The sequence below is a fragment of the Vicia villosa genome, linkage group LG4, assembly GCF_029867415.1.
Source record: "Vicia villosa cultivar HV-30 ecotype Madison, WI linkage group LG4, Vvil1.0, whole genome shotgun sequence".
In the NCBI taxonomy this organism is placed as follows: domain Eukaryota; kingdom Viridiplantae; phylum Streptophyta; class Magnoliopsida; order Fabales; family Fabaceae; genus Vicia; species Vicia villosa.
Genome location: NC_081183.1, coordinates 119,782,484 through 119,794,049, shown reverse-complemented (window position 1 = coordinate 119,794,049; position 11,566 = coordinate 119,782,484). Strand labels below are relative to the sequence as shown.

Genomic DNA, 11,566 nt, shown 5'->3' with positions numbered 1-11,566 from the left:
ATCAATCCGAAAGTTATTACCTTTTTCCTTGTTTCATCAATGTCATCTTGTCAACTAATTCTAAATCCAATTTTTGACCCTCTCTAACCTCGTCAAGAATACCACAAGTAAGCTTCAACATACCAAACTTAACACACGAAGACTTCGTCTCACAAACCAAACTCAAGCCTCTAAATTGTTCCAACATCTTTAATTCTCGAATCATTGACATAGACATATGCAATGATTTCCTACTCAATGCATCGGCTACGACATTCGCTTTTCTAGGATGATAATTCAAACAAAATCATAATCCTCCGAGAATTCCAACTATCTCCTTTGCCTCATGTTCCCAGATACTTCAAACGTTTTTGGTCACTATACACATCAAATCTCGGTCCCAACAAATAATGCCTCTTAGGTTTCAAAACAAACACAACGGCGGATAACTCTCATTCATACGTCGAATAATTCCTCTCACGAATTCTCAGTTGCCTTGAAGCATAAGCCACCACTTGTCGATTCCGCATCAACACACCTCAGCTCAAAATCACATATCCAGGGAAACTCACTTCCTTCACTAAACTCTTACTTAGAAAACTGAGCACATACCTTCTTCTCTTTCAACACCGATAACACAATCCTTATATGTTCAACATGATCATCTTTACTCTAAGAATTAATTCCTTAAGAAATGTTACCTCAGGGAACCTTCTTTCTTCTTAATCGACAAAACAAGCGCAACCCTACGGCTACACACCCAAACGAATGAATCTCTTCTCATATAACTCCTCAACTTGACCCTTCAACTTCTTCCTAGTTGTTTTACACACTACCAAATTAGTAAGACAAGTCTATCTCGTCCAATACGATCTCGTCTCCTATCAACAATAGATTAAGGGTGATCAAGTCCTCAATTTGTCAATAGACAGTCGACAATCATAATGAAACATAGACCTCCATTACTAAACTACAATATCGTTCCTTCAGATCTTGTATTCCAAAACCACCTAAACTACCGAGACCCAAAATCTCTCTTGAGGTTACAATTACTCGATTTAACTCCAAACAACTCATATTAATATTCTCATCAAATTGAACTCACGGAGACAAACTAAGTCAATTCCAAAATCTCTACCAAAAATGCTCAACGGATAATTCAACACACAAAGAAGTAAAACAAAACTCATAGCAACAGTATCAATAACCATACTTCTATGCATAACAGATAAAACAAGATCCAATCTCATAGCACAATCCAAAGAATGAAAGTATGCGTTGCACCATTATCAATAATAAAGCACATACCTCAAATTAGCTTCTCCTTAGTAGTGGCCTCAGCACCAGACAACGCAAACACTTTTCCTTTCGCTTGCTCTTTCTTTGGCTTGTCATACATGGCATAATTGTGTCCTTGCTCACCATAACTGTAGTAAATCCTACTCGAACCAACTCTACAGTCAACAGTTTTTTGACCCGTCTCGCCACACCTGTAGCACTTTATCGGAGTAGAAGCTCCTCCCCCATTTGGCTTCTTGCTAAAACCAAATTGTTTCCTCACTTCATCATACGGTTTCCCACGGAATTGTTCTCTTCCTCGCTTTAATTCCAGAACTCTCACTTCTTTCTTTCCACGCACATCTTCTGGAAAATAGTTTTCCAAAAATGCATCACGGAAAAGATTCCAAGTAACTTCAATACCTTCCTCATCAAATCTCCGCAAGTATTACTCCACCAATCCTCAGCTCCTTCCGTCAGCATGTAAGTACCAAACCGTACCTTCTGTATTTCAGTACAACTCAAGACTTGAAAGATCTTCTCCATTTCTCTCATCCATGCATGTGTTTTGTCCGGTCCATACTTTCCTTCAAAGATCGGCGGATTGCACCTTCGGAAATATCCAAAAGCACGGAACTCATCCTTTCCTCCATAACCGGCACTCTCTTGTGGTGCTTGTCCAATCGCACCAGTCCACCTCATCACTGCCTCAACATTAATGTTACCATTCCTTCCTGCAGCCATTGTACTAAGACATCCAACAACCAAACCAGACAAAACGGTATCGATCATGTCAGATACACAAATCTAATACAACGGGATAAAAGAGATTAATAACCTTGACCAACTGGTCGACCATGCTCTGATACCACTAATGTAACACCCCTTTTATACCCCAAAATAAATAAGCATATAATCAGAGAATAAGCATGCATATAATTCAAAAGGGCATCACATCGACGTTTTCAACAACTAAAAGCTTTTAAAAACCGACAGCATTTATCTACAATATACAATACACCTGGTCATTTCAAATAACACCTAAACATTTAATCACAATTCACACAAAATATGCATTCACAGCGGAAAATACTAAAATACTCATGTATTTCATAAAATGATTCATGTCCCATACCATGATCATATCTCAATAATCATCTCAACATAAAATAAACCATAATCAGAATATTTGGCTTAAAAGCCTCTCAACAACAAGTAGCCAAATAAACAGGTTCTCAAGTCATAACATAATACATAACCAAATAGAAACATGAGTTCAACACGACTAGTCTACCCAGTGTTACATGACCAGAGCATCGACTCACTGCCTAATATCCAACAAACACGGAAGAATCTCCGGCTAGATCATGCACGAGCTACTAAACTCCAGAACCTGCATGTCGTCAAATGAGGGCAACATTAAAACATAAGGGTGAGAATACGAATCATTATGAAGAAAGTATAATAAGATACAATGGTTAAATCAACAATTATAGGAATTTATCACACCTTGCCTAATCATGTAAAATAATACTAATCCATATATTCACATATATTAAGCATTCAACAAGTATCAAGAGTATGATATTCCAATTTCAATACTACATTTCCAACTATGCACACAACCACAATTATCATATATTCACACATTTAACCAAGTATGTATCCAAACATCACTCATTTCAATTATCAAACTCATACACATATCACAACTACATCAATTTCACATATTCAATTATCACAAAACTCTAATGTGACTCAATGCAAGATATGTGAAACTATGCATGTGGTACCGCAATGTGAACCCAAAGTTTCACTGCTTTCCGATTCAATATCTAGAATCCAAGCCACGCTTCCGATCCGGACAAGATCAAAGCCCCTACACCTAATCCATATCAAGGATTAACGTCTGATACGTCTATTTCCAATCAAGGATCACCGTCCATCACCATGTGAACCCACAGTTTCACCGCTTCCATAATAACGCCGACTATGCCATGAATGTATGTACAATTACCAACCAACTATGCAATTAAGATTATCTCATCAATCTTAACTTACCGCATACCAACAATAATTCAACTCTATGAATTATATATTCAATTGTACACAATATTCACAACACATATATATCATTCACATATAAAAGGTCAATTAATCAATTGTGATCCACAAAATTCAATTAACACTAGTAACCATACTATCTCATGTTAATTCTCATTTTGCCAATTATATATGAACGTACACTTTTATCATCAAGCAATTAATCATTAAAATTAATGCTATCCAACTACCCACAGGGAATCAATATCAAAACAACATCATTGACAATATATATTTCTCAACATACATATCTAACCAATATACAAATTCGGTTCATTTCACAAAATAACTCAATTTACCGATAAATCTAATAATCGGTTCAATTCCAATTATACTCTAATCAATTAAACACATTGAAATTAATTCCACTATTAATTTAATCAATCAAGTAATAATCACCCTATATTATTTTTATTCACTTATTTTTCTATTCCAAAACCAATATTAAATATAAAAGACATTCAAATCCACATTATTTCGGTCGATTCGTAAATATCACATTTTCAACAAAATAACACCACCACGTTAATCTACTAATTAAACTTAGCTACCACATAAATTTTCATCAAATTCCAAACAACTAATTATACCGCTTAATTTCGCTATTTCGGTTAAACAGGACTGTTTCTATTGTATTTCAATTTCATTTTCTAACTGCTACCGTAAAGGATGATATATATATATATATATATATATATATATATATATATATATATATATATATATATATATATATATATATATATATATATATATAAACCAAAAACATGATTTTTCCCAATTAACTTATAGTGGTGACTCGCTACAGTATATACTAGATTAGCAATAGCATCCATCATATTATTATATACATTTTTAACCACACAATATAACCTGTATATGAAGAAAAGTAGAAACAATATAGTACACATATATCTAATATCAATATATGAATGAATGTAGATTCAGGATATATATAGTTCATCATAAGCAATATATACATAGACATATATTATATTAATATATACATATGCTAAAGAAAGAAAGAAAGAAACGCTACAGTACTAATTGGTATGTACCCATTTGTTTATCTCAACTAACAGAACAACATATGTACATGTGAATAAAATTGCTCCAGTACTGAAATCAATACACCAACCAAAACATGGTGATACAGTACCGAAATTACTACACAGTATGGATATATATACCATTTTGTGATTCTTATTCATCCCTCAATTTCTCTAATGTACCAATTACTAACATCAAAACATGTTTTTTTTAACATCAATTTCATGATTTCTCATTCAAAACATAACATGTCAAAACCTAGAAATTGAAGAACAAAATCCCTAAATCATGTTAATCTACCCATTGACCCAATCATACTAACCCATGATAATAAGGATTCTCCCCCTTACCTCTTTAATTTCTCCTCCAAACCTTAGCTCCCCTTTGTTCTTCCCCTTTCTCTTTTCTCTTTTCCTTCTTTTCTTTCTATGCTTTCTCTGCCTCTCTATCCGTGAAAGAAGAAAATGAAAAGGAAATGTGACACTCCCTCACCTCTAACCCTTACCAACTACACAATATGGGCCTAATTATAACACTCCCTATTTACTCCTAACATCATTAAATAAGCCCAATAAAGTATATACTATATATTATTTCTCTTTTAGTTACTAAATTAAATAACACCAATAATTAAATAGACACAAATATACACACCAAGTTAATTAATATAATCAATTATTATACTATCTAACAATCAATTAATTAATTAACACACCAAATAAAGTCAAATAAAATAGTAAAATAAATACTGATAAAATCCTCTAATAACTCAATGTCTCATATTTCCGGTCAAATCTTAATTACTCGGAAAATTCCCAAAACGTTAAATATTAACTCATTAATATTTCTAATACTAAAAATATTAAAATTTTTGATTAAATATCGATCCGCTATCCCGAACTAATACCGACTAAATCATCCCAAAACGCGAAAATTTCAATAAACATCACAAATGACTAAATTAAGGATATAATTATTAAAAACACCAAATAATATAATTACTAATATAATTAATAACAATATTAATAAAAATCGGGATGTTACAACTCTCCCCCACTTAGAATATTTCCGTCCTCGAAAATTCAATCGACACAACCATTTCGACACCGAAACCACACTTACTCTCTCCCGATTCATGCCAATACAAAACTCTCCACATCTTCAACCATACAAGCTTCCAAGGATGTCACTCTAATACTCAAATGGAATACCATGCAAACACACCGTTCTCTCGATGTCAAACTTAGCAAGTCTCTCCATCAGATAATCCTACTTAATTGGAATAAAATAAATGCATCTCGTCAACCTATCCACAATGACCCAAATCACTTCACAATTACTCGATGTTCTCAGCAATCCGAAACAAAATCCATAGAGATACTATCTCACTTCCACTCGAATAGGATAACTGTTGCACCAACTAAACGGCTTCTAACAAGTCCAACTCGAATACACAATTCCGCTATATCCCTCTTCATACTTTACAACTAAACATTTTCCTCAAATCTTGATACATTTTAGTAGCATCATGACGTATACTCAAACCATTACGATGCCCTTCATCCAAAATTCTCTTTCTCAAATCTGAAACATCGGGAATACAAACTCGATCATGACTCCTCATGACACTATTCTCATCAATCCGAAAGTTATTACCTTTTTCCTTGTTTCATCAATGTCATCTTGTCAACTAATTCTAAATCCAATTTTTGACCCTCTCTAACCTCGTCAAGAATACCACAAGTAAGCTTCAACATACCAAACTTAACACACGAAGACTTCGTCTCACAAACCAAACTCAAGCCTCTAAATTGTTCCAACATCTTTAATTCTCGAATCATTGACATAGACATATGCAATGATTTCCTACTCAATGCATCGGCTACGACATTCGCTTTTCTAGGATGATAATTCAAACAAAATCATAATCCTCCGAGAATTCCAACTATCTCCTTTGCCTCATGTTCCCAGATACTTCAAACGTTTTTGGTCACTATACACATCAAATCTCGGTCCCAACAAATAATGCCTCTTAGGTTTCAAAACAAACACAACGGCGGATAACTCTCATTCATACGTTGAATAATTCCTCTCACGAATTCTCAGTTGCCTTGAAGCATAAGCCACCACTTGTCGATTCCGCATCAACACACCTCAGCTCAAAATCACATATCCAGGGAAACTCACTTCCTTCACTAAACTCATACTTAGAAAACTGAGCACATACCTTCTTCTCTTTCAACACCGATAACATAATCCTTATATGTTCAACATGATCATCTTTACTCTAAGAATTAAATCCTCAAGAAATGTTACCTCAGGGAACCTTCTTTCTTTTTAATCGACAAAACAAGCGCAACCCTATGGCTACACACCCAAACGAATGAACCTCTTCTCATATAACTCCTCAACTTGACCCTTCAACTTCTTCCTAGTTGTTTTACACACTACCAAATTAGTAAGACATGTCTATCTCGTCCAATACGATCTCGTCTCCTATCAACAATAGATTAAGGGTGATCAAGTCCTCAATTTGTCAATAGACAGTCGACAATCATAATGAAACATAGACCTCCATTACTAAACTACAATATCGTTCCTTCAGATCTTGTATTCCAAAACCACCTAAACTACCGAGACCCAAAATCTCTCTTGAGGTTACAATTACTCGATTTAACTCCAAACAACTCATATCAATATTCTCATCTAATTGAACTCACGGAGACAAACTAAGTCAATTCCAAAATCTCTACCAAAAATGCTCAACGGATAATTCAACACACAAAGAAGTAAAACAAAACTCATAGCAACAGTATCAATAACCATACTTTTATGCATAACAGATAAAACAAGATCCAATCTCATAGCACAATCCAAAGAATGAAAGTATGCGTTGCACCATTATCAATAATAAAGCACATACCTCAGATTAGCTTCTCCTTAGTAGTGGCCTCAGCACCAGACAACGCAAACACTTTTCCTTTCGCTTGCTCCTTCTTTGGCTTGTCATACATGGCATAATTGTGTCCTTGCTCACCATAACTGTAGTAAATCCTACTCGAACCAACTCTACAATCAACAGTTTTTTGACCCGTCTCGCCACACCTGTAGCACTTTATCGGAGTAGAAGCTCCTCCCCCATTTGGCTTCTTGCTAAAACCAAATTGTTTCCTCACTTCATCATACGGTTTCCCACGGAATTGTTCTCTTCCTCGCTTCAATTCCAGAACTCTCACTTCTTTCTTTCCATGCACATCTTCTGGAAAATAGTTTTCCAAAAATGCATCACGGAAAAGATTCCAAGTAACTTCAATACCTTCCTCATCAAATCTCCGCAAGTATTACTCCACCAATCCTCAGCTCCTTCCGTCAGCATGTGAGTACCAAACCGTACCTTCTGTACTTCAGTACAACTCATGACTTGAAAGACCTTCTCCATTTCTCTCATCCATGCATGTGCTTTGACCGTTCCATACTTTCCTTCAAAGATCGGCGGGTTGCACCTTCGGAAATCTCCAAATGCACGAAACTCATCTTTTCCTCCATAACCGGCACTCTCTTGTGGCGCTTGTCCAATCGCACCAGTCCACCCACTACAACATTTGTTGTCTCTAGCAACACTTTTTTATGCAACATGTGAAAATTGTTGCCTAAATGGTATTTCTGGCAACGTTTTACACTTGATGCCAACAATGTTTTTACAACAACTTATAAATGTCCCCAAAACTCCTTATGAGTACGCTTTTTCACCGTTCTTATGTTACATTTTTTGCAACGTTCTATAATTGTCCCCTTAGAGAGCACTGGGGACGTTTTCTAATTGTAACAATATTTCTAACAAATGACTACATTTATTAAGTGTTGCTTAAAAATGTAACGTTAATAAAAAATTTAGGCCAATCTTCCCTCGAAACATTTTTTTTTTACAATGTTCTCAACATATTTATATGTCCCTTAGAGATAAAAGGGATCAATTTTAAGGAATTTTAAAATAATAACTACTATTATATTTATTATTATTATTATTATTATTATTTTATTTGATTGAAAAATTAAATTTTACTTTAAAAAATAAATTTATATTTTAAGTATGACTCAAAATAAATAAAATATAAGAAAGAAGAGAAATAACGGGCATGTGACATCACATGGTGGTATCTTGTTGGTCCTTTTTAGATTTTTAAACAATATAATATTCACCATATATATTAGGATAAACATAATTAACAAAAAAAATTAATAATTATAAAAGGAGAATAACATGCTAACTACACCATATATATTAGGATAAACATAAATTATAGTTATTATAATTATGATATAATAATAACAAATAATAATATAAATATCAAAAGATAATTAAAAGGAAACATAAACCCTGAATAAAAAACAAATTCGTAGAAGACAAAGGGTGTACAACGGCCGCAAGATACAGAGGGGAGATTTGGACCCCTGCACTTAATCAACTTCACAAAACTCTAATCTCACTATCCGCGACCCTTTCCTCACTCGATGAACGCTACCTCTTCTCTTTCTTTCAGTTCTAAAACAACCTTTAAGTTTCGTCTAGATTCAACTTTCAAGCAGTACCGTCAAGATTCGTTGTGTTCAAGCATCACTTTTTTTTTTCAATTCCAGGTATTAATTGATCGTTTCTCTTTCTTTTGCACCATCGAATTTAGGAATACAATACAAATCATTGTTCTATGTAAAAATAAAGAAGTTGTAATTTTTTAGGGTTAGGAAAATTAAATGATCTACCATGGAACGGAATGTTCCAATTTGAGAGACATTCAATCACTTTTAAGGTTCATCAAATTTTAATAACCAGTGTTTATACTAAAGAGGAATATTTTTATCTATTTTGTAAGAATTTAAAATAATTTCTGAACTATTTGTTTTACAGGTTTGATGTTATTTGAGTTGGTGACACTGAGTTTCATTGTTAGAACAGTGGTGATATTGATTCATTAATATCTTCAAGAAAATGTATGTTGCATAGATTTGCATTTTTTTTGAAAGTAATGGAGTGTGAAAATACATGTGAAATTCCAGTCTCTATTAGCAAGTAAAAAAATAAATTGAATTGCTTATTTGTGTATTGTTGTTTTTCAGTTTCCATTTTATTGATGAGTTATACTTTGATTGATAGGATGAGATTCTTTCAAACTTAGTCTAGGTTTGGGATATTGATGGATTTTTAGTTGTATAGTATTATATCAGATAACTTCTTAGATTTTGAAACTTTGTCTATTATTTGCATAATGATAGATTTAAATTCATGGAACTATTATGTTTAACAATACCATATATTTTGAGACCAGGAAAGGAAAAACAACTCAAATACCATATTTCAAGTGTGGATATACGAAAAAGTAGATAAAAATAAATATGAGTTTTATGGTTGGTGTTATAATGATTCAAACTATATAGATTGATATTATATAAAATTTGTGGGACTCTTAATATATGTGTGTGGAGATATTACTTTTATCGGGAATGCTTATATAGGATATAAATGATTGTCAATTAAGTTTTGTAAAAGATCATGCACTAACTTGATTCATATGTACAAGTAGCAGTACATATGGATAAGTACTTAGTACATATGCATAAGTAATTATAACATATATAAAAATCAATTAAATTTATTTTATCTTTTTCTATAAAAATAGTTTATACAATCTTATTCATAAGCATTTATTTTAATAATCATTTGTGCTATAAGCTGGAAAATAAGTTTTTTATTCAAACATGCCCTATATTTTATTCACCTATAATAGCTGAGAGAAGAAAACTGAGATCTCACTATAATTCACTTACACTTCTAAAAAGTAGGGGGATATCTACTATTGCAGGTGGTTGAAATTGGCAAAGGGAGCAAGGTTAATTATGAATTGGACAAGAAAAGTGGACTTATAAAGGTGTCATTCTCATTCTTCTCTCTTATAGTTTTTCATTTGTTAAAATCACCTGCTTCCAACAATATGCTTGGTGTAATGGCAAAATATAATGGCCGTTTGTTTTTAAGGGAATTGCTTTGTAATTTAGCATTTCTACAACTTTGTGGCCATACTATTATTATCTTTTGCGTTTAAACAGTTGAGTCACATCACATACAAAAATAATTCATAAGGCTAGTATTAGCAGTAAAGTTTAAATATAGTCATGGATGTAGCAGTGATACTTCTGATCAGCGGCGTTCACGGTTATGTTGTTAAGGGTCTGTTAACGCATAATAGAGTATGTTTTGCTCATTATTTTAGTTTTTATTTGTGCAAGGTTTAATTCTTGTTCATGTCCTAATTGTCCTTTGGACCAAAAGTATTTATGGCTGATGTATTTTGTTTTATTTTCTTATGCAGCAAAGTATCAATGAAGATGTTGAAAAGGATGATATAAATGATGAAATTCAAGACGACGACGTAGATGATGGATTTCAAGAGGACGTTGTAGGTGACAAATTTCAAGAGGACAACATAGATCTTGATGATGAATCTCAAGAGGATGATATAGACGGTGAATTTGAAGAGGACAATGTAGATGAAGAATTTCTGGAGGTTGACATATGTGATAAATTTCAAGAGGACGATTTGGATGATGAATTCCAAGAAGACTAACTTGAATGAGTTGGATGATGTCTTTTTTTTGTCTTGTAGGTGAAAGCATTAAACTTGAACTATGTTTTTTGTTCTTTTACTGGGTCATTCTTCAAAGTATTAAACTTAGTATTATAAATAATGTTACGTTAGACATTTTGTTTATGGGATACTATCTTGAATTAATGTTTGAAATCGATTTTATTATAATATTACAACTTTTGTGGATGTACGATTAAATTTGATCTTGTTTAAATTATAATTGACATATTTTTTGAAGCCACACATCATCAACTATATTATTTATAGAAAACAATTGCAAAATTGTATATTTTATGGTGACACTGTAAAATAACCACCTATAAGCTATGGCTACACTTTTAAAACGATCCGCCTGATTCAGATTTAAGGCAACGATTATTAACTGTATCCGCATATGGCAACGCTTAAAAAACGTCGCCTCAAAGGTCACAAATAATCGACCCCTATTCCTTTTGTTTAGGCAACGTTTTTAGAAAGCATGCCCAAAGAACATGAAAAAACGTCCCCTTAGACTA

The 11,566-nt window shown here is 33.2% G+C and overlaps 1 protein-coding gene and 1 long non-coding RNA gene across 2 annotated transcripts; one reads left to right on the top strand and one right to left on the bottom strand.

Annotated features, from left to right (window-relative positions):
• Positions 1 to 2,365: 2,365 nt before the first annotated feature.
• Positions 2,366 to 5,266, bottom strand: LOC131599558 (uncharacterized). Its single transcript, XR_009282841.1, has 2 exons — positions 4,761 to 5,266; positions 2,366 to 2,650 (listed from the first exon to the last, which is right to left on the bottom strand). It is a non-coding gene; the product is annotated as an uncharacterized LOC131599558 (long non-coding RNA).
• Positions 5,267 to 8,805: 3,539 nt separating this feature from the next.
• On the top strand, positions 8,806 to 11,138 carry LOC131599557 (uncharacterized). The gene is made up of 3 exons (XM_058871869.1): positions 8,806 to 9,048; positions 10,269 to 10,334; positions 10,776 to 11,138. Exons 1-3 carry the CDS (start codon positions 8,923 to 8,925, stop codon positions 11,028 to 11,030), a joined length of 447 nt encoding a protein of 148 aa, XP_058727852.1. The 5' UTR covers positions 8,806 to 8,922; the 3' UTR covers positions 11,031 to 11,138.
• The last annotated feature ends 428 nt before the right edge of the window (positions 11,139 to 11,566 follow it).

Coding starts and splice junctions, on each gene's coding strand:
- LOC131599557 (XM_058871869.1), top strand. CDS start 8,923: ATGAACGCTACCTCTTCTCTTTCTTTCAGTTCTAAAACAACCTTTAAG. Junction 9,049..10,268: donor CTTTTTTTTTTCAATTCCAG/GTATTAATTGAT, acceptor CTACTATTGCAG/GTGGTTGAAATTGGCAAAGG. Junction 10,335..10,775: donor AGAAAAGTGGACTTATAAAG/GTGTCATTCTCA, acceptor TTTCTTATGCAG/CAAAGTATCAATGAAGATGT.